Source organism: Hordeum vulgare, chromosome 7H, assembly GCF_904849725.1.
Source record: "Hordeum vulgare subsp. vulgare chromosome 7H, MorexV3_pseudomolecules_assembly, whole genome shotgun sequence".
NCBI classification, from domain to species: domain Eukaryota; kingdom Viridiplantae; phylum Streptophyta; class Magnoliopsida; order Poales; family Poaceae; genus Hordeum; species Hordeum vulgare.
Genome location: NC_058524.1, coordinates 417085897 through 417109578, shown reverse-complemented (window position 1 = coordinate 417109578; position 23682 = coordinate 417085897). Strand labels below are relative to the sequence as shown.

The 23682-nt window shown below is 45.5% G+C and overlaps 2 protein-coding genes across 3 annotated transcripts; both read right to left on the bottom strand.

Moving 5' to 3' along the window:
* Positions 1–6971: 6971 nt before the first annotated feature.
* Positions 6972–7917, bottom strand: LOC123411185 (photosystem II core complex proteins psbY, chloroplastic). Its single transcript, XM_045104124.1, has one exon. It carries the CDS (start codon positions 7754–7756, stop codon positions 7145–7147), a length of 612 nt encoding a protein of 203 aa, XP_044960059.1. The 5' UTR covers positions 7757–7917; the 3' UTR covers positions 6972–7144.
* Positions 7918–8321: 404 nt separating this feature from the next.
* LOC123411184 (succinate dehydrogenase [ubiquinone] iron-sulfur subunit 1, mitochondrial) lies at positions 8322–11435 on the bottom strand. Of its 2 annotated transcripts, none has more exons than XM_045104123.1 (2): positions 10671–11435; positions 8322–8760 (listed from the first exon to the last, which is right to left on the bottom strand). In XM_045104123.1, exons 1-2 carry the CDS (start codon positions 11342–11344, stop codon positions 8589–8591), a joined length of 846 nt encoding a protein of 281 aa, XP_044960058.1. In that variant the 5' UTR covers positions 11345–11435; the 3' UTR covers positions 8322–8588. The 2 variants fall into 2 exon arrangements, with proteins under 2 accessions (XP_044960058.1, XP_044960057.1); XM_045104122.1 differs by lacking the exon at positions 8322–8760 and adding an exon at positions 9158–9747 and having other exon boundaries at positions 10671–11429.
* Positions 11436–23682: the final 12247 nt, after the last annotated feature.

Sequence of the window (23682 nt, the reverse complement as noted above, 5' to 3'; positions counted from 1 at the left end):
AGCTTGGTGTCACACCTTTAAAATCGCGTCGACTGATAATACGAGCGTGTGTGGCGAGAGACTTTCCAATCTAGATATCCACGAGCGACATATGCCAATCCGTATAGATATCTACTAGGGAAGATCGGAACTCATCAGCCACCAGATCGAAGAAGTCGACGTATGGCAGAAAAACGACTTGGCGGACGAAGAATATTAGGGCCAAACCAACGAAGCGCCTGCACACCCTCGCCAGCTCACCATCGCAGAAGCCACAGCCGTCGACGAGCAGCCGCCAACCATAACGGTGCCATGAGTCGCTGTTGCACACGATGAGCGGGCCCATGGAGACAAGATCGGGCCCACATGAATCCCTCCATCCACATGCCATGGCGCCCGACCAACCACCAGCAGGCCGCCGCTGCTTCCCAGCAGCACCTCCACCCCGCAGCCGACGCGAGCACAAACGTCAGCCGCCGTTCAAAGGCCACTGCCACGAGCTCCCCAACCTGCGGTAAGTCAACGTGAAGAGCAGGCCCCGTCGCTGTCGGATCCGCACAAGCTTCACCCGGCAGAGCTCATCTATGACGGCGAGGGGAGGAGGGTGGGGAGGAGGGTGGGGATGGGGCACGGTCTAGGGGAAGAGGGTGTGGGGATGGGGCACGGTAAGGGAGGTGGAGCCGCCACCCATGTCGCCCCGAGTAGGGAGCGACGGGAAATAAATTCCACGAGACTAGGTCTCATAGGCCAACATGTGATACCCTTCGTGATGGATGACACATGGCATTCAGAATCTTAAAGTGGCTACTCTAACTTTGCCCAATTACCCACTCCCAATTTCAGTCACGTACTATGTATCTAACTTTGTCCAATTACCCATTCCCAATTCCAACCACGTACTATGTATCCTAACTTATGGTATGAGATTCGAAAGTAAGTCCCACCCTACAAGCTAGGGTGTGTGTGTTGCTCCGCCATGGCGACACCGAATGACCTTGTCGGCAGTCGCACGATACCATACGGGCAAGACGTGTCGACCATGACCACACTGAACGACCTCACGCTACCATGACTCCCCGTCCATGGCCAAACGACCTCGTTGCCAGCGGCTCTGTAGCTCGATGCTACGAGTACTCCTTGTCCAGGGTGTGACAAACGACCTTGTCACTTGTAGACGCATAATGGTGACCGTGTGACAAGATGCTTCCAGCTGCTATGTGACACCCTGACACGACACTCGATCACGACAGACTCTCGGTCGGTGGTTCCCTAAGAGCAAGTACAGTAAGGTACAGTCAGCAGGTTGTAAGGATTAAAATATTATATTTTTGCTGAGTTGGATGAGAGAGAAGAGGAGAAAGAAGGGAAGCGGGCTCTTCGTGAAGAGCCAGCTCTAGCACGTGCTTCTAGGTGCATTGTGAGAATGAAATGTGGGCCATATATGATAAAAGTAGTACTATTTTATAGCTAACTATTGTACAAGCTAGCTATAAGATGGGCTATAAGATGGCTTATAGCCAGCAGTTGGCTATACTATTAACCATGCTCTAATGCACCATGTCCTTCTAGGACTCTGCATTCCCGACCGGTGGTTCGCTAACGCGCCATGGCGTCAATTTTTCACACTGCAATGTAGCCGCCGTCGACGAGGAATTCGACAAGCTCACCGTCTGGGCACGTGACCACGAAAGCCTGGAACGCGAATGACGAGGTCTATTGGCACGGCCATTGACAAGAAGTCGTATGCCGTTAGGTCATCTCATGCGGATGCTCGTAAGGCTGGCCATAGTAGGAGTAACTAAGGTTGCTTGTAATGCAGAGTATCATATACTAATATCATGCATATGATACTAGTCTATCATACTACACCCGTAATGCATAGTATCATATGTTAGTATCATAGAATAGGTAATTTATTGACATGCAAGACACAAAGTAGCACAACATTTAATATGATACGGTATCATGATATGATACTCAACCCTCTCTTTCTTCATTTAATTCTATGGCACATCATCAAAGTTGTCTAGTTGGCATGCATGATACTAACTATGATACTCTCATTACGACCAGCCTAAGGTAGTATCATATACTTGAGACTAGCAAACATGCTGATGTGGCAGACAATTAAAAAAGAGAGAGGGTTAGAGTAACATAGATAGATACCGTAACATGTTAAATGCTATGCTACTATATGTCATGCATGTCAATAAATAAGGTCATATATGATACTACTTTATGATACTATGCACTATGATGTTGGTATCATATAATAGTATCATGCATATGATACTACTATATAATACTCCCCACTATGATCAGCCTAACGAGATCATCCGGACAAGTCATCAATGTGTTGTTCCGAGCGGCTGCGAGTAACGAGGTTGGCTTGGCCATCATGAATGTACGAGAGCGCGAACAACCAAATTATCGATCGTTGTGTACGTACATGTTCAAGCATACGTAGAAATTGCAACCAGGAATAGCACTCGGTATTGGAAATTACTACGAAGTGGGAGTAGCTGCTTTAAGATTGTGAATGCCACGTGTCATTCATTAGGGAGGGTCTCACGTGTTGGTATATGAGACCTGGTCTCATAGAATTTATTTCCGGAGCGACGCAAGGGCTGGATCAGTTTTCCTCGCCGTGCTTGACTGAATGGAACGTCTCCCTCTGCCCACACTTCTATTTCCCTTCTCAGTTCTCACGGCGTCGAGCTTATATGTTTTTTTATGAAGAGCAAATTAAAATTAAAATGAAAAATTCAAAGAAAATCTAAAAAAATTCCATTGAAAACTTTACAAATGACTTAAGTGCTCGATTTCTTTTATCACGAAACAAAATTTGTGGAAGTCATAAAAAAATCAAAGGTTCAAAAATGCTACTTTTAAAAGGGACATTTTCATTTTTCCCCTAACTTTGGCCCAACCTCATCTTTACCCCTAAAAAATTCAGTGCTCAACTTTGCCACTCTTCTCTTAGAAGCCCTTATAAAAATACCCTTTCGTGTCGTTTATGTCCAATCAATGGCTTTTGACCGCGAGTGTGCTCTTCTATGAAAATGTGTAACCCTCGCTGCATATGTCACTTACACGTGGGTCTACCTTGTAAAAAGAAAAAGAAAACTCTCTCACACACACTATCTCTCTACCCCCCCCCCCCCCGACATACGGGCCACTGGACCTACAGACAGGGTCAAAATTGGTCCACGCATGCATGTGTGAGGCTTGGGCGGCTCGGCCGATGGTCGGCAAGGAGCATCGCGCGTGTGGGGTGATGTACATGGGGGCGTACTTAGGTTGGTCTAGCGTCAGGTTTGGATGTGGTGGTCCAAGTGGATGGATGTGGTGGTGCTTAGAGACAACCTCCTCGACATCGTTTGGTGGACGCTGGCGCAACTGCTCTCGAAGTGGCGGCTCGGATACACGAGGATACTCATGGGTGCGATAGGATAGTTCACGGATCAATATAGAGCGACAAAGCCCGACGGAATCTGACATCATCCACTATTGGATGAGATCAATAATGACGTCACGACACCGGAGTTGGAGAAGACCAGAAAGGATCTCGTGCTACGGCATGCCTTAGTCCAATTCCTCCCACATGGAGATGAAGTGAAGGTCGTTGGAGCTTGTAGACATGTTTTTGAGGCTCGGAGGTGGTCGAGTCCTCGAGGAGCGAGAGGAAGGGAACCGGCGGCGGGGATTCTTGGTGGAAGGGTATTCCCGGTGGCGGCAGAGCATCCCAACGGGATGCTTGCACGAGGGAGATGGGGGAAGGTAGAGCTACGCACGGACGGGATGGATATTGCATGCGGGTTGTCATGTGAGGCTCGTCGGAGGAGCCGGGAGCTCACTTAGAGCATCTCTAGCAGACCCCGTATAATGCCGATCCGCAAAAGCCGTTTACAGTACGGGAAAAAGGGTTTTGTGGGCCGGCGCGGGTGCGGACAAAGGCAGACCCCCCAAAATGGACCCGTATAAAAGCATATTCGCAGAAGATGATATTATACAGGTCTTTAATGCGGGGTCTGTTCAGGCGTCACCACGACGACCCGCAAACCATAGAACCACGCAATAAAACATAGTTGGAATTTGACAGCGATTCGAGCAAATGAGTTCGAATTTAAATAATAAATCATAGTTCGCGCGCGAAAATGAGAGCATAGTTTGAAAGACAAACGCAAAAGGACTTCATGCATCCTGGTCGTTCTTCAGTCTGCACCATCGACTTCATCGCCGCCCCCAAATCCATCGCCTGCACTTGTTCCTACTTCGACACTTGTCCCTACTCCGGCATCGAAATCATCGGTTCCGATTCCAGAGGATAAACCATCGCCACCATAACACACAAGCATCCTCCTCTTCAAGATTTCTCTCATTGTCATATCATGCCATTCTTTGTTGATGTCATCCATGTCATTGCAGTTCAAAGTCATGATCTTATTCTCTTCGGCAAGAAGGTTGGCCATGGTTTTGTTCTCAGCGGCACGTGCTTTTCTCTCCTCGACTTTCTTCAACAATTTCCATATCTCTTGCTTCTCTCGTGCCTTCTTCTCAGCCATCTCTATCTTTGCATCCAAAGACTTCGCTAGCAATACCTCATTTGATTGCAACATGGAATCTATCTTGTCCCACAAGGTCGTTGCTTCGCATTGCCTTTTGATCTTATCCTTTGTCTTTTTGTCATCAACGGGCTTGTTCAAGTTTCTTGGGCCATCATCAGCTTCATCTTCATCCATGTCCGTAAGTGAACCTCTCTTCGGCGGGGATTCTCTGTCAATCAACGCCCACTTGTCGCAGTTTTTGAGAAATTCCCAACGATGCTCTAGTTTAAAAAATCTGCATGTGGAAGCATCCATGTCTTTGTAGCATTGTTGGGAAAAAATTCCTACACAATAAAAACAAAGTCAAACTGATGGAACCATTGTACATTATGCAAACTAACAGAACCATTTGATTGCAATCAACTCACATAATCAGATTCGAAGGTTCCACTTGGAGGAGCATTGGGAACTTGTTCCAAGCAAGCTGCCCAATGGCTACAACTCGGCTTGATCACGTCCTAACGACCTTAGAGTGACCAAAAGGTTCGTGTTGTCCTGTTGGGATACTTGGTCATCAAATGGAAGTACTGATCTTCAATTCTTTGCCAGTACGTCCTGCCGGTTTGAGACCCACCCGTGCAAGGATCCATAGACACCGAACTCCAAGCCTTGATCAACATTTGATCTTTCAAGATCGTGTAGTTCTTTGATCTCACGCTTTTTTCCTTGCGATTGCTGATACGTCCACTCATCTATCTCCTCCACCTCGTCTTCACCACCGTGGTCATCAATGCCACCCTCTAATTCATTGTAATCAAAACCACCGATCGGGGCTTGATCGATGTCGACTCTATTGGCGGCCAACAAGTGCACGAACTCGGCAGTAGCATTGTTTCAGCCCTTCCATCGAACACCTCGCCTGCCATGGAAGCAGCGCCGTAGGAAGGCACCATCGGCGAACGTCTCGCCGAGGCGGTGGAGTGGCCGGAGGTTTCTTCGTAGGAACCTTCTTGCGCTTCACGCCCAAAACCTTGTTCATCTTCCCCGCCGACGGTCGGGCAGATCGCGCAGCGGCGGCGGCGCCCGGCGCACCTTCCCTTCCGTGTGGGCCAATCGGAATGTCGTCCTGCACGACAATGTTGCCTTGCCACTTGCGGGTTGGCGCGTTGGCGACAGAGGGAGCGGGGGCGACATGGCTGGTGACGAGATCCGATGTATGGGCTTGCGCATGCGCGACCTCCACGTTGACGAGATCCGCCGGCTGGAAGGCTTCCATGGCGGCGAAGAATGACGGTGAAGAAGGCCCGGAGCACGCGGTGGGCGGGGTAACGGCTGATGAGGAGGGGGAGCGGGGGGAACGGCACAAAAATTTCTCTCGCGCCAAATCTCGTTGCAGATAAGGGGCGAGCTCGGGTCGGCCTCCCACCCCGTGAATCTGAAGGTTGAGGGCGAACTTTTGCCGCGCCCCGCAAAAAATTTACGGGCCGAACGCCTTTGCAGGGTCCACTCTGGCAGCATTTCTCATCCCGACCCGTATTTTGACAGTTATTTTGCGGGTCGGAGCATTATAGGGGGTCTGCTAGAGATGCTCTTAGAGGGGACATGAGAGAGATAGACTGGAGAGAGAGAGAGTTTTTTTTTCTTTTGTATTGGGTCCCATGTGTACGTGGGAGAGATGGGAGAGAGTTTTGTCCTTTTTTCCTTTATTTGGGTGGGTCCCACGTGTAAGTGACATATGTAGCGAGGGTTACAAATGTTCAAAGAACAGCACATTGGCGATCAAAGGCATTTGACCGAACGGAAATGACACGGAAGGGTATTTTCATAAAGCACTCTAACGGAAGAGGGGCAAAGTTGACCACTATTTATTTTAGGGGTAAAGATGTGGTCGGGTCAAAGTTAGGAGAGAAAATGGATATGTCCCTTTTTACAAGCATTTGGGAGTGTCGATTTTGTCTAATTTTTCAAGAACTAATAAAAATTGTCAATGTTTGCCTTAAAAAGAAATTTATTCTTTTGTTTAATTTACTCATTTAAGCTTGGAAGCAGAAGAAGGCTTTCGCTCTCCTACAGCCTATTGTGAGGTACCCACCAACTGGCCACCTTCGTCGGCACCCACCCACTGGCCACCTTCGTCGGCACACCACCCCTTTGTACGAGGGGCGCTAGTGAGTGAAGAAGATTGCTCGAACCCAAACCACAGATCGAGTGCTCCAAACGGCTAATCTCTACTGGAGCGATCATGAGATTTCTAGTGAAGTAGTGATATAAGTACAGTATTAGTGGTTTGCAAGAAAAACATGGCATCCTAAGCACTCTGTGACTTGCGGTTTGCCCAGGCTTTCCAAAGCTTCTCGGCCCGTCGTGCCTATCTATGATCAAAGCACCTCCCAAAACCCCAATCCAGCATGGAACGTAGTAGCAGAAAAGAACATTAAACTGAAGTGAGAGAAAACAAGAAGAGCTGTACTGCATTTGATCAATGGAAGGAACAAGATTAGAGAGTATGCAAGCGGACACTCACACCACGTTCCACGCTACTACCACGACTCTTATAATAGACCAACGCACACAACATACGGTACGATGCCATGACGACGACGACGACGTACGCGCGCTCAGTTGGACCGCATTTTGTTGAGCTGATTGAGCGCCGGCTGCAGAATGTTGTAGAGCACCCAGCCGAGGGCGGGCGCCACCACGAAAAGCAGCAGCAGGCCCCGGTTGTCGTCGGCCGGCGCGACCGCCGCCAGCGCGGCGAGCTCCTGCACGGCGGCGGAGGCCGGCTCCGGCACGGCGGCCAGGCCGGCGGCCGCGGCAGCGCCGATGCCCAGCCCGGCGACGAGCGCCTTCTCGGACCGCATCTTGTTGAGCTGGTTCAGCGCCGGCTGGAGGATGTTGTAGAGCACCCACCCGAGCGCGGGCGCCACCACGAAGAGCAGGAGTAGGCCCCGGTTGTCGTCCGCGGGCGCCGCCGCCGCCACGTCCGCGATCCGCTGCGACGCCATCGCCGCGTCCGACGAGGCCAGCGAGGTGAAGAAGGCGCTCGCCATGGCAGCGGCCGCCGGCGACACGGCCAGGGCTCCCTTCTTGGCCGCGTTCTTCTGCAGGCTGCGCAGCGAGATGCTCGGCGACGCCACCTTGGCGCTGGACGACGTCGACGACGAAGGCGCCGACCTCGCCGTGATCTTGGCGGGCTTGAGCATGGTCATCGTGGCTATGGTCGCCATTGACGCCTAGCTCCCTGGTTGCTCGCTGCCTTCTCTCCCTCGCAAGAAGCTCTCACGCTGGCAAAAAGGTGGATGGAGGGGTGCTGTGGGGTGCGCGGGTGTGTAATGCGATGCCCTTCCCTTCCCCTGCGTTTCTAGAACGGACGATGTGGCGTGGCTAGCTTATCTTGTGCGGCGAGTGTGCGATGGAGGTTTGAAAGCTTATCTCGCGGCCTGCAACTTGCAATGCCATTGGCTGTGGGAGCAACTAGGCGGGGACCACACGATTTACATGGAGACTTTGGTGAGAGGAAGTGGAGTCGTGAAATGAATCGGAAATTCAGATATCTCACAGTAGTAGGAATATAAGCGTGCCCTAGAATGTCCTATGGTACCAAACGACAAGATCGTATTCGTCTCAAGAAAAGACAAGATCGGAGATCGTCTGGATTGAAACGTCTAGGTATTTTCGGTGAATTTCAGTTAAAAATACACGAAATGACGTTCATCTTCGTGCTCCACAATGTCTTTCCTCTTCGTTTACGCTGATCATTGCAGAACTATTCTGTAACACAGACGAAGGAAGTAGACAACACCATCCAAACGTTGATAATAATTAATAAGTTTATGAATTACTTCATGCATGAGCATCAAAATATGATGAACCACCAAACTAGATACAGCACGGAAAGAACAAAATCTGGTAGCAATTATTCACTCCCTACACGGAATCGCCAGGCGTTTCCATCCATTATTCGTCAGGGTAGAAACCATGGAGCAAAAACAAACCAAATGGCAGGCTGATTACAACTTTCCGACATCTCCACGGGGGAAGACCCTGCTCTGCTCACACTCAGGCTCCGAGCTGCAGCTTCTTTATTGTGTCGATCTGCTTTGCAGGGTTCAGCCCCTTGGGGCAGGCATGCGTGCAGTTCTTGATGGTGTGGCAGCGGTACAGCTTGAACTCGTCGTTGATGGAGTCAAGGCGCTCCTTTGTGAACTCATCACGGCTGTCTTGGATCCACCTGGGAAGAACCAATGTGTTTATGGCACACGCCAAAGAAGCATGTTATATCTCTCAGACACTGCAGTCGTAAGCCCAATCCAAAGAACCAATGTGTTTATGGCTCAAGGCATTTGAAACACTTGCAGATATGTGAAAATGATACTTAAACAAGTTATAAATGACTAAGATGTTTCCCGGTTCTTCTGACTAAGGGCACTTGCAATTATTAGTCAAAAGATATTGTTCAAATTTTTGTGTGCCTTATATCAGATCATGTTTTAGATTAGAAGTTAAAAGGGCAAATTGTGACAAACAATATGATAAATCAGAGGATCAGATATACTAAATCTCAGTGCACTCATCAAATAAAACCAGATGAGATAAATATTGAATCAAACAGCCAGCTTATAGAAACCTTGAACAATAGAATCTTTAGCTTCATAAATGCTGAATAGCATGAAAAACAGTACATTACACTGCCTCAACTAAATAAAGAGAAAACCATGCCGTTTGCTGGCAGTAAAAAAACTTGACAGATAGTTTCAGGAATCAAACACTGAAAGAGGGCAACCTTATTTTGCTGGCCTACTGAAGAGCTAGTTCTTTCTTCTACCCATCTGTTAACATCTACCAAGATGCTTTCTTAACACCCATCAGTTCACCCTTATTTGCCAAGGTACGGAACACGATACGAGACATGCGGAATTTTTGGTAGACACCACGAGAGCGGCCCGTGAAAATACAGCGGTTTCTAAGACGTGTCATGTTACTATTTCTTGGCAGCTTGGACAACTTATAGCGAAACTTATCCCGCATATCTGATGGAAGATCAGGGTCCCTACAGACAGACTTATAAAGCTTTCCTCTCAGCTCATATTTTGCTGCAAGCAATCTACGTTTGTGATCACGCATGTTTCTCTTCTCTGAGACCCCATGATATCCTCGAGCTTGGACGTGCATGAACATGCTGGGTTTTGGTTTCATTAGCGTCCCCCACAGCGGAAGCCTAAAAAGGGTGAACGGGTGAACGTGTCATGGACTTAACAACATCCTAAAGCTTACAACAAAAGGCATTAAATATATTAGACAATTAGCATTTTAATTCTGGTAGAACATAACCATAATTTGCGGGTAAAGGGGGAAACTAGCATGCTCTATACTGAAAGAGAGGTTACCACAAATAAAAGTAACTTCCAAATCAAGGCCACCTCAAGAATTAGGCTACTAGTGGGGGGATAGGGGGGCTAGGACTTCCGATGTCATCCACAATCCTAATAAGGAAGAAGACTCGCGAAGTCATGAAGAAGCAGACTGCTGAAATGACAAACTCATGATTATTTCCAACAGTGGCGCATCAACTTCCAAAACAATCAGCCAAAGACCAGATAAAAAAGAATAAAAACAGTCCCTAGATAAGGCATTCTTCAACCAAACGGACATTTCACAGTACCCACCAAATGATCATCTACACTGCTTCGCCGGGGAGCTAGCAAAGAAGTAACAGATGATCATTGCATAAATGGACCTAATAATATATATACAAACAGTCACTGATGCCCAAAATGTATAGGCATTCTTCAACCAAACGGGCATTTCACACTATCCGCCAAACAATCATGTACACCGCTTTGCCAGGGAGCTAGCAAAAAAGTAACAGATGATCATTGCATAAATGTACCAAATAATTCACCACCACATACCAGTGAACAATTCTCCTAGATAAAACGCACATAGTTGCATGCCTAGAACTACCTAGGCGAGATGAAACCACCCTACGTATCATCCCACAACCATTTCACAGCATGACACACCAACCGATCAATCACATGTCACTCGGTAATCGAGTAGATCCAGCACACAGAAGCAACATACTCAGCATATCATCACAATTCACGATATCAAGAGAATACGAGCGAGGCGCAGGTATACCTGTTGGCATGGAGCAGCGCTGCGGGGCCGAGATACTCTTCTGGGTTCCACCAGTAGGACGGGCAGGATGTGGAGCAGCAGGCGCAGAGGATGCACTCGTACATGCCATCGAGCTTGGCGCGGTCGGCCTTGGACTGGTAGATCTCCTTCCCTCCGGCCGACGCCGGGTCCTTGCGCTTGAGCCACGGCTCGACGCTCTTGTACTGGTTGTAGAAGTTGGTCATGTCGACGACGAGGTCCTTGACGACGAACATGTGCGGGAGCGGCGAGATCGTGGAGGCACCGGCCGCCTCCGAGGAGATCTTGGTGAGGCAGGCCAGCCCGTTGTCGCCGTCGATGTTCATGGCGCAGCTGCCGCAGATGCCCTCGCGGCAGCTCCGGCGGAAGGTGAGGGACGGGTCCTGCTCGTTCTTGATCTTGAGGAGCGCGTCGAGCACCATGGGGCCGCAGTCGGAGAGGTCCACCTTGTAGTCCTTGAGGTGGGGCTTCGTCGACGGGGAATCCGGGTCCCAGCGGTAGATCGAGAAGGTCTTGGTGCTAGCAGGCTTCGATGAGGGCGGCGGCGGCGCGGGGGAAGAGGAATGGGGCTTGGAGGCGACGAGGCGGGAGGAGAGGGCCGGCGAAAGGAGGGCGCGCGCCGCCGGCGAGCGGCGGAGGAGGGCGGCGGCGGCCATCGATTTGGGGTTTCGCGTTTCTCTCTCTCTCTCTCTCTCTCTCCTTTTTCTCCTTTATTTTTGGGAGGTAGGAGAGGGGAAGGTGGCGCGTGGTGGGCTTAGGCCCAGCTGGGTATATATATGTCGTGGTGCTGATGGGTGGATGACATGTGGGGTCAAGATGGAGGTAACGGAATGGCGGTTCTAGGGTTGTGGTGGGTTACTGACAGGTGGGGCTTCTGAAAGCTTGGGTTGGGCCTTCTTGTGGATGGGAGGGTGGAGATGTGGACAAGCTCTGGGCCGTTTGCAAGATGACAATGGAAAGTTGGCTAGGGAAAATGACTTCATCGTAGCGTCAAGTTTTATTGGATTTGTGTAGCTTTTTCCTCCTCTCCTTTTTCAGGTCTTCTATTTCGGTTTTGACTCTGCTGTCATACCGGTCTTCATATATGTGGGGCATGTGAGAATTCAAGAATGGTGTACTGTGGAAACTGAAACTTATCTTCAAGCTATCATAAATACAAGATGTCCTAATGTTTTAATGTGTTTGTTCAATCATTCCATTTTGTATGTAGTCTATATTAAAATATATAATATTTATAAACTGAAAAAAATACTGTGCATGTAAAATATAATGAATAAATTAAGTCGTTGGCACACAACACATGATCGTTGAGCCATCAATAAAAAGGATACTCCCCCATGTACATTTTACTCCGCATATAAGATTTGTTTAAAGACAGTCTTTGAAAATTTTGGTCGACTTCATTAGGAAAAAAAATCAACAATCGCAATGCAAAATCAATAGCATTAAATGTATCATGAATTTAATTTTCATATTGTATACCTTTAGCATTGTAGATGTTGATAATTTTACATAAATATGATTAAATTTTATGAAGTTTGACATAAAAAAAAAATCTTGTATACAGAGCATAAAAGACCGGAGGTAATACTGCATGAACCCTTTTATTTCAACAACAAAACCAGTGCTAGCATAAGGAAAGCAATATCATGAGAGCTGCGTAGGCTTGCTCACGCAAATCCCCAAATCCTACCGTAGACTTTAGCTGCGAGAGCTATATCTCGCTCCAAAACCTTTCCCTCATGTGCAGCCATTGGACCAAACCAGTTTCGTCTGGTTGTTTCTGGTTTGATCTGGTTTTGATCGAGACACTCTTGTTCGCATTAGTTTCTTTGAAAAAAAAAATATTCTTACCATGATTTTCTTTTGGTTCTACAACGGGTTTTTTTTTCGTTTTTATTTGTTTTAGCCGGTTTCTTCATTTATTTATCGGTATGAATGGTTTCCCTCTTTTTTCCTTAGTTTTTTTTTCTTTTCTCGAGTTTTTTGAGATTTTTTCTTTTCTTTCTTGCATCAGTTTTCTTCTGTTTCTTATTATTTTTATTTTTCTTTCTCATTCCTTTTGTATTTTTATTTGATTTTTTGTTTCTTCCCTGCTTCCTATGATTTTCAGTGTTTTTTGTGTGTTTCTATATTTGTTTTTTTACTGTGTCCCATTCTTTTTGCAATTGTTTCTTCGGTTTTGTTTTTCTTTGGTTTCTTTTATTTCTTTTGTCAGTTTTCATTTGTTTCTCATTTTTCTTTGAATCTTTCAATATTCATCATACATTTTACTTGTATGACAAGAATATTTTTCTAACACAAGTTTAACATTCTTAGATACAGGTTTCATTTTTTTAATACACGGTCAGTATTTATTCTATCCATGTTTTTTAAGATCTTGCAATGGCTTGATTATCATTTTCAAATACAAGATTACCATTTTAGATACATGGTCAACATTTTTCTATACACATTAAAAATCAAATGCTTAACTAACATTTTTCAAATACGCATGTAAACTTTTTAAATGTTTCATTAGCATTTTCTAAGTACATGATCAATTTTACGGAGTGCAATTTAAGTTGTCGCAAGTTAAATAAATATTGCATGAAGATAGTGTTAGAGGTAATAACATTGTGGAAGTCCACTAGGAGAGTGACCATTTCTGCTACGTGTTGGGTCCTAGAGATGGAATGTCATCTCGACGACAAACCAAGGGTCGTTGTCAATTGCCACAAGTTGCATGTCATGTTGGAAATATGTCCTAGAGTCAATAATAAAATGGTTATTATTATATTTCCTAGTTCATGATAATTTGTCTATTGTTCATGCTATAATTGTATTAACCGGAAACCGTAACACATGTGTGAATATATAGATAACAATGTGTGTCTAGTGAGCCTCTAGTTGGCTAGCTCGTTGATCAATAGAGGATCATGGTTTCCTCATCATGGACATTGGATGTCATTGATAATGGGATTACATCATTGGGGAAAGATGTGATGGACAAGACCCAATCCTAAGCATAACACTAGATCGTGTTGTTCGTCTGCTAAAACTTTTCTAATGTCAAGTATCATTTCCTTAGACCGTGAGATTGTGAAACTCCCGGATACCATAGGAGCGCTTTGGGTGTATCAAATGTCACAACGTAACTGGGTGATTATAAAGGTGCACTACGGGTATCTCCGAAATGTTGGAAATATGCCCTAGAGGCAATAATAAATTAGTTATTATTATATTTCTTTGTTCATGATAATCGTTTATTATCCATGCTATAATTGTATTGATTGGAAACACAAATACATGTGTGGATACATAGACAAAACACTGTCCCTAGTAAGCCTCTAGTTGACTAGCTCGTTGATCAAAGATGGTCAAGGTTTTCTGACCATAGACAAGTGTTGTCACTTGATAACGGGATCGCATCATTAGGAGAATCATGTGATGGACTAGACCCAAACTATGAACGTAGCATATTGATTGTGTCATTTTATTGCTATTGTTTTCTGCGTGTCAAGTATTTATTCCTATGACCATGAGATCATATAACTCACTGGCACCGGAGAAATACCTTGTGTGTATCAAATGTCGCAACGTAACTGGGTGACTATAAGGGTGCTCTACACGTATCTCCGAAGGTGTCCGTTGAGTTAGTATGGATCAAGACTGGGATTTGTCACTCCGTGTGACGGAGAGGTATCTCGGGACCCACTCGGTAATACAACATCACACACAAGCCTTCCAAGCAATGTGACTAGATGTAAGTCACGGGATCTTGTATTACAGAACGAGTAAAGAGACTTGCGAGTAACGAGATTGAAATAGGTATGCGGATACCGACGATCGAATCTCGGGCAAGTAACATACAGAAGGACAAAGGAAATGACATACGGGATTATATGAATCCTTGGCACAGAGGTTCAACCGATAAGATCTCCGTAGAATATGTAGGATCCAATATGGGCATCTAGGTCCCGCTATTGTATATTGATCAAGAAGTGTCTCGGGTCATGTCTGCATAGTTCTCGAACCCGCAGGGTCTCCACACTTAAGGTTCGATGATGTTTTAGTATAGTAGAGTTATATGTGTTGGTGAACGAAGGTTTTTCGGAGTCCCGTATGAGATCACGGACGTCACGAGGGTTTCTGGAATGGTCCGGAAACGAAGTTTGATATATAGGAAGTTGGTGTTTGGATTCCGGAAAGTTTTCGGGCATTGCCGGAGTGTACGGGGAATGATGAATGGGTTCCGGGGGGCCACTGGGTGGGCCCACCACGCCCCAAGGGGTCCACATGGGTTCATTGGATGTACAATAAGGTATAATGGGCTGACAAAGTCATCCAAGGAAAGCCCATGAGGAAAAAGTGGAAAATCCAAAAGAGGTGGGAAAATAAGGAAGGAGTCCTAATCCAAGTGGGATTGGAGAAGGACTCCTCCCTTCCCCAAGTCGACCGACCCAAGGAGGCCTCCTTGGACGGCGCCCTAGGGCTTTGCCCCACCCCTTGGATCCTCCTATATATACTAGAGATTTAGGGCTGTTTTGAGACACAACTTTGCCACATGCAAGTCAAACCTACACCTCGCAGTTCTTCCCCTAGATTAGATTTATGCGGAGCTCGGGCGGAGCTCTGCAGGAATAGATCATCACCGACACCGGCGCGTCGTCACGCAGCCGAAGAACTCATCTACTTCTCCGTCTTGCTTGCTGGATCAAGAAGGCCAAGATCGTCATCGAGTTGTACGTGTGCTGAACGCGGAGGTGCCGCCCGTTCGGCGCTAGATCGGGATTGATCGTGGGATGGATCGCGAGACGGTTCGTGGGACGGTTCGAGGGACGGATCATGAAGACGTACCACTACATCAACCGCATTTCTTAACGCTTCCCGCTGAGCAATCTACAAGGGTACGTAGATCTAATCTCCTCTCATAGATGGACATCACCATGATAGGTCTTCGTGTGCGTAGGAATTTTTTTGTTTCCCATGCAACGTTCCCCAACAGTGGCATCACGAGCTAGGTTCAGGCGTAGATGTTATCTCGAGTAGAACACAAAAGGTTTTGTGGACGGTGATGTTTGATTTGCTGCCCTCCTTAGTCTTTTCTTGATTCGGTGGTATTATTGAATTGAAGCGGTCCGGACCGACATAACTCGTACGCTTACGAGAGACTGGTTTCATCAACTGACATGCAACCTCGTTGCATAAAGATGACTAGCGGGTGCCTGTTTCTTCAACTTTAGTTGAATTGGTTTTGACCGAGGCGGTCCTTGGAGAGAGGTTAAATAGCAATTTGCACATCTTTGTTGTGGTTTTTGCGTAAGTAAGATAAGATCATACTAGATACCCATAGCAGCCACGTAAAACATGCATCAATAAATTAGAGGACGTCTAACTTGTTTTTGCACGGTATGCTTGTGATATTATATGACCAATGACGTGTTGTGATATTTTGGATGTATGAGATGACCATGCTGTAATAGTTAATATCGACTTGCGCGTCGATGCTACAGCAACCGGCAGGAGCCACAGGGTTGTCTTTAAACTAACGTTTGTGTTTGCAGATGCGTTTACTATATTGCTAGGTCGTAGCTTTAGTAGTAATAGCATATATAGCACGACAACCTCGATGGCAGCACGATGATGGAGATCATGGTGTGGCACCGGTGACAAGAAGATCATGTCAGTGCTTTGGTGATGGAGATCAAGAAACACAAGATGATGGCCATATCATGTCACTTATGAATTGCATGTGATGTTAATCCTTTTATGCACCTTATTTTTCTTAGAACGGCGGTAGCATTATAAGGTAATCTCTCACTAAAATTTCAAGATGAAATTGTGTTCTCCCCGACTGTGCACCGTTGCGACAGTTCATCGTTTCGAGACACAACGTGATGATCGGGTGTGACAGACTCAACGTTCACATACAACGGGTGCAAAACAGTTGCACACACGAAACACTCGGGTTAAACTTGACGAGCCTAGCATGTGCAGACATGGCCTCGGAACACAAGAGACCGAAAGGTCGAGCATGAATCGTATAGTTGATATGATTAGCATAGAGATGCTTACCACTGAAACTATTCTCAAATCACGTGATGATCGGACTTGAGTTAGTGAATTTGGATCATGTACTACACAAATGACTAGAGAGATGTACTTTTTGAGTGGGAGTTTATTAAGTAATTTGATTAGTTAAACTCTAATTATCATGAACATAGTCAAAAGGTCTTTGCGAATTATGATGTAGCTTGCGCTATAACTCTACTGTTTTTTATATGTTCCTAGAGAAAATTTAGTTGGAAGATGATAGTAGCAACTTTGCAGAATTAGTCCGTAAAACCGAGGATTGTCCTCATTGTTGGGCAGAAGGCTTATGTCCTTAATGCACCACTCGGTGTGCTGCACCTCGAGCGTCGTTTGTGGATGTTGCGAACATCTGACATACACGTTTTTGATGACTACGTGATAGTTCAGTGCGTAATACTTAATGGCTTAGAAGCAAGGCACCAATGACATTTTGAAACGTCACGGAACATAAGTGATGTTCTAAGAGATGAAATTGAGATTTCATGCTCGTGCCCATGTTGAGAGGTATGAGACCTCCGACAAGATTCTTTGTCTACAAAGTAAAGGAGAAAAGCTCAATCGTTGAGCATATGCTCAGATTGTCTGAGTAGAACAATCGCTTGAATCAAGTGGGAGTTAATCTTCCAGATGAGATAGTGATGGTTCTCCAAAGTCACTGCCACCAAGCTGCTAGAGCTTCGTGATGAACTATAACATATCGAGAATAGATATGATGATCCTTAAGCGATTCGCAATGTTTGACACTGCGAATGTAGAAATCAAGAAGGAGCATAAATTGTTGATGGTTATTAAAACCACTAGTTTCAAGAAGGGCAAGGGCTAGAAGGGATACTTCATGAAACGGCAAACCAATTGCTGCTCTAAAGAAACCCAAGATTGAACCCAAACCCGAGACTAAGTGCTTATGTTACGAGGGGAACGGTCACTAAGGTGGAGCTACCCTAGATGCTTGGTAGATAAGAAGGCTAGCAAACTCAACCTAAGTATATTTGATATACATGATATAGATGTGTACTTTACTAGTACTCCTAGTAGCACGATGGTATTGGATACCGGTTCGGTTGCTAAGTGATTAGTAACTCGAAATGAAAGCCACGGAATAAACGGAGACTAGCTAAAGGTGAGGTGATGATACGTGTTGGAAGTGTTTCCAAGGTTGATGTGATCAAAACATCACACGCTCCATCTATCATCGGGATTGGTGTTAAACCTAAGTAATTGTCATTTGGTGTTTCCGTTGAGCATGAACATGATTGGATCGTGTTTATTGCAATACGATTATTCATTTAAAGAAAATAATAGTTATTCTATTTGCTTGAATAATTACCCTCAATGGTTTATTGAATCTCGATCGTAGTGTTACACATGTTCATAATATTGGTGCCAAAAGATACAAAGTAATAATGATAGTACCACTTACTTGTGGCACTGCCACTTGAGTCATGTTGGTGTAAAATGCATGAAGAAACTCCATGCTGATGGATCTTTGTACTCACTCATTTTTGAAACGTTTGAGACATGCAAACCACACCTGTTGGTATAAACGCATGAAGAAACTCCATGCGGATGGATCGTTTGGATTCACTTGATTTTGAATCACTTGAGACATGCAAAATCATACCACATGGAACAAGAAAGTAACTTGTTGGAAGCAATGCATTTTGATGTATGCAGTCCAATGAGTGCTGAGGCACGCAGTGGATATCGTTATCTTCTTACTTCACTGATGATTTGAGTAGACACAGGAGTATTTACTTGATGAATCACAAGTCTGAAATATTGAAAAGTTCAAAGCTATTTCACAGTGAAGATCGTCGTGACAAGAGGATAAACTGTCTACGATATGATCATAGAGATGAATATCTGAGTTGCGAGTTTTGGTACACAGTTAAGACAATGTGGAAATTGTTTCGCAAATCATGCCACCTAGAACACCATAGTGTGATGGTGTGTCCAAACGTCATAGCCGCACCCTATTGGATATAGCACATACTGTGATGTCTCTTATCGAATTACCACTATCGTTTATGGGTTATGCATTAGATACAACCGCATTCACTTTAAATAGGGCACCACGTATTTCTGTTGAGATGACACAGTATAGACTATGGTTTGGAGAAACCTAAGTTGTCGTTTCTTAAAAGTTTGGGGCTGCGATGCTTATGTGAAAAGGTTTCAGTCTGATAAGCTCAAACCCAAAGAGGATAAATGCATCTTCAAAGGATATCCAAAATAGTTGGGTACATCTCCTATCTCAGATCCAGAAGCGAAGTGTTTGTTTCTAGAAATGGGTCCTTTCTCGAGGAAAGGTTTCTCTCGAAAGAATTGAGTGGGAGGGTGGTGGAACTTGATGAGGTTATTGAACCGTCACTTCAACTAGTGTGTGGCAGGGTGCATGAAGTTGTTCCTGTCGGGCCTACACCAATTGAAGTAGAAACTGATGATGGTGATCATTAAGCTTCGGATCAAGTTACTACAAACCTCGTAGGTCGACAAGGTCGCGTACTACTACAGAGTGGTATGGTAACCCTGTCTTGGAGGTCATGTTGTTGAACAACAATGAACCTACGAGCTATGGAGAAGTGATGGTGGGCCCAGATTCTGACAAATAGCTGGAGGCCATGAAATCAAGAGAGGATCCATGTATGAAAATGAAGTGTAGACTTTGGGAGAACTACTTGATGGTCGTAAGACTATTAAGTAAAGATGGATATTTAAAAGGAAGACACACGATGATGGTGAAAAGTCACCATTAAGAAAAGCTCAACTTTTCGCAAAGATGTTTCCGACAAAGTTCAAAGAGTTGACTATGATGAGACTTTCTCACTCGTAGCGATGCTAAAAGTCTGTTGGAATTATGTTAGCAAATGATGCATTGTTTGTAATATATTGCACATAGGATGTCAAAACATTGTTTCCTCGACGGTTTCCTTGAGGAAAGGTTGTATGTGATGCAACCAGAAGGTTTTGTTAATCCTAAGGATGCTAACTAGTATGCAAGCTCCAGCGATCCTTCTATGGGCCGGTGCAAGTATCTCGGAGTTGGAATATATGCTGTGATGAGATGATCAAAGCTTTTGGGTTTGTACAAGGTTTATGAGAAACTTGTATTTTCAAAGAAGTGAGTGGGAGCACTATAGAATTTCTGATAAGTATATGTGGTTGACATATTGTTGATCGGAAGTAATGTAGAATTTCTCTAAAGCATAAAGGGTTGTTTGATAGGAGTTTTTCAAAGGAAGACCTGGATAGAGCTACTTGAACTTTGAGCATCAAGATCTATAGAGATATATCAAAACACTAAATAGAATTTTCAATGTAATGCATGCCTTGACAGGTTTTTGAAGGAGTTCAAAATAGATCAGTAAAGGAGTTCTTGATTGTGTTGTAAGGTGTGAATTTGAGTAAGACTCAAAGCCCGACCACGACAGAATAAAGAGAATGGATGAAGGTCGTCTTCTATGCCTTAGTCGTAGACTCTAAAGTATGCCATGCTGTGTACCGCACCTGATGTGTGCCTTGCCACAAGTCTGTTAAGAGGTACAGAGAGTGATCCAGGATTGAATCACTAAACAACGATCAAAGTTATCCTTAGTAACTAATGGACTAAGGAATTTTTCTCGACTATGGAGGTGATTAAAGAGTTTGTTGTAAAGGGTTACATCGATGCAAGCTTTGACACTAATCCAAATAACTCGGAGTAGTAAAACGGATTTGTATAGTAGAGTAGATATTTGGAGTATTTCCGAATAGCACGTAGTAGCAGCATCTATAAGATGACATAAAGATTTGTAAAGCACACACGGATCTGAAAGATTCAGAATCATTGACTAAAACCTCTCTCACGAGCAAGACGTGATCAAACCTCAGAACTATGTGGGTGTTGGATTCGTTAAAATTACATGGTGATGTGAACTAGATTATTCACTCTAGTGCAAGTGGGAGACTGTTGGAAATATGCCCTAGAGGCAATAATTAATTAGTTATTATTATATCTATTTGTTCATGATAATCGTTTATTATTCATGCTATAATTGTATTGACTGGAAACACAACTACATGTGTGGATACATAGACAAAACACTGTCCCTAGTAAGCCTCTAGTTGACTAGCTCGTTGATCAAAGATGGTCATGGTTTTCTGACCATAGACAAGTGTCGTCAATTGACAACGGGATCACATCATTAGGAGAATCATGTGATGGACTAGACCCAAACTATGAACGTAGCATATTGATCGTGTCATTTTATTGTTATTGTTTTCTGCATGTCAAGTATTTATTCCTATGACCATGAGATCATATAACTCACTCGCACCAGAGAAATACCTTGTGTGTATCAAACGTCGCAACGTAACTGGGTGACTATAAAGGTGCTCTACAGGTATCTCCGAAGGTGTCCGTTGAGTTAGTATGGATCAAGACTGGGATTTGTCACTCCGTGTGACGGAGAGGTATCTCGGGGCCCACTCGATAAAACAACATAACGCACAAGCCTTGTAAGAAATGTGACTAAATGTAAGTCACGTGATCTTGTATTATAGAATGATTAAAGAGACTTGCGAGTAACGAGATTGAAATAGGTATACGGATACCGACGATCGAATCTCGGGCAAGTAACATACCGAAGCACAAAGGAAATGACATACGGGATTATATGAATCCTTGGCACAGAGGTTCAACCGATAAGATCTTCGTAGAATATGTAGGATCCAATATGGGCATCCAGGTCCCGCTATTGGATATTGACTGAGAAGTGTCTCGGGTCATGTCTACATAGTTCTCGAACCCGCAGGGTCTCCACACTTAAGGTTCGATGATGTTTTAGTATAGTAGAGTTATATGTGTTGGTGAGTGAAGGTTGTTCGGAGTCTCGGATGAGATCACGGACATCACGAGGGTTTCTGGAATGGTCCGAAAATGAAGATTGATATATAGGAAGTTGGTGTCTGGATTCCGGAAAGTTTTCGGGCATTGCTCGCAGTGTACGGGGAATGATGAATGGGTTTCGGGGGCCACTAGGTGGGCCCACCACGCCCCAAGGGGTCACATGGGTTCATTGGATGTAAAATAAGGTATAATGGGCTGACAGAGTCATCCAAGGAAAGCCCATGAGGAAAAAGTGGAAAATCCAAAAGAGGTGGGAAAATAAGGAAGGAGTCATAATCCAATTGGGATTGGAGAAGGACTCCTCCCTTCCCCAAGTCGGCCGACCCAAGGAGGCCTCCTTGGCCGGTGCCCTAGGGCTTTTCCCCGCCCCTTGGCTCCTCGTATATATACTAGAGGTTTAGGGCTGTTTGGAGACACAACTTTGCCACATGCAAGTGAAACCTACACCTCACAGTTCTTCCTCTAGATTAGATTTCTGCGGAGCTCGGGCGGAGTCGTGCAGGAATAGATCATCACCAACACTGGCGCGTCGTCATGCTGCCGAAGAACACATCTACTTTTCCATCTTGCTTGCTGGATCGAGAAGGCCGAGATCGTCATCGAGTTGTACGTGTGCTAAATGCGGAGGTGCCGTCCGTTCGGCGCTAGATCGGGATGGATCATGGGATGGATTGCGAGACGGTTCGTGGGACGGATCGTGGGACGGTTCGAGGGACGGATCGTGAAGACGTACCACTACATCAACCGCGTTTCTTAACGCTTCCCGCTGAGCAATCTACAAGGGTACATAGATCTAATCTCCTCTCATAGATGGACATCACCATGATAGGTCTTCGTGTGCGTAGGAATTTTTTTGTTTCCCATGCAACGTTCCCCAACACGAAAGTGTATGTTCGGTTCTACGAATCGAGACTGGGATTTGTAACTCAGTGTGACAGAGAGGTATCTTTGGGCCCACTTGGTAATCCATCATCATATTGAGCTCATTGTGACTAAGGAGTTAGCTACGGGATGATGTGTTACAGAACGAGTAAAGAGACTTGCCGGTAACAAGATTGAACAAGGTATGGGGATACCAACGATCGAATCTCGGGCAAGTATCGTACCGGTAGACAAAGGGAATTGCATAGGGATTGACTGAATCATTAACATCGTGGTTCATCTGATGAGATTATCGTGGAACATGTGGGAACCAGCATGGATATCCAGACCCCGCTGTTGGTTATTGACCAGAGAGATGTCTCGGTCATGTCTTCATATCTCCCGAACCCGTAGGGTCTACACACTTAAGGTTTGATGAAGCTAGGGTTATAGGGAAAAAGTGTACGTGGTTACCAAAGGTTGTTTGGAGTCCCGGATGAGATGTCGGACGTCAGAGGAGCTCCGAAATGGTCCGGAGGTAAAGATTGATATATAGGAAGTCCTGTTTTGGTCACCGGATAAGTTTTGGGCTCATCGGTAGTGTATCGGGAGTGCGAGGAGGTTGCAGAAGGACCCCCGGGAGGGGTGTGACGACCAAAGGAGTTCATGGGCTGTTAGAGGAGGTGGACCAACCCTTATTGGGCTGGCCAAGGCCTTCCCTAAAGGCCCATGCAGCTAGGGATAAAGGAAATAAGGCAAAAGGGGTTTGAAAGGAAGGGATCCACCTCCCTTGTGGGAGGTGGACTCCTCCCCTAGTTCGGCCGAACCTCTCCTCCTTAGAGGAGGGGCCAAGGCAACCCTCCCTCTCCCTCCTCATATATATACTTGAGGTTTTGGCCCTTTTGAGACAGACAATTGATCTCTCCCAAGGCGCAGCCCTATCTCTCTCTTCTTCCTCCTCTGCAACGCTTGGCGAAGTCCTGCCGGGGAACCACATAGCTCCACCATCACCATGCCGCCATGTTGCCAGATCTCTCCCTCAACTTCTCCTCTCTCCTTGCTGGATCAAGAAGGAGGAGACATCGCCGGGCTATACGTGTGTTGAACGCGGAGGCACCATCGTTTGGTGCATAGATCGGAATCTTCCGCGATCTGAATTGCGGCGAGTAC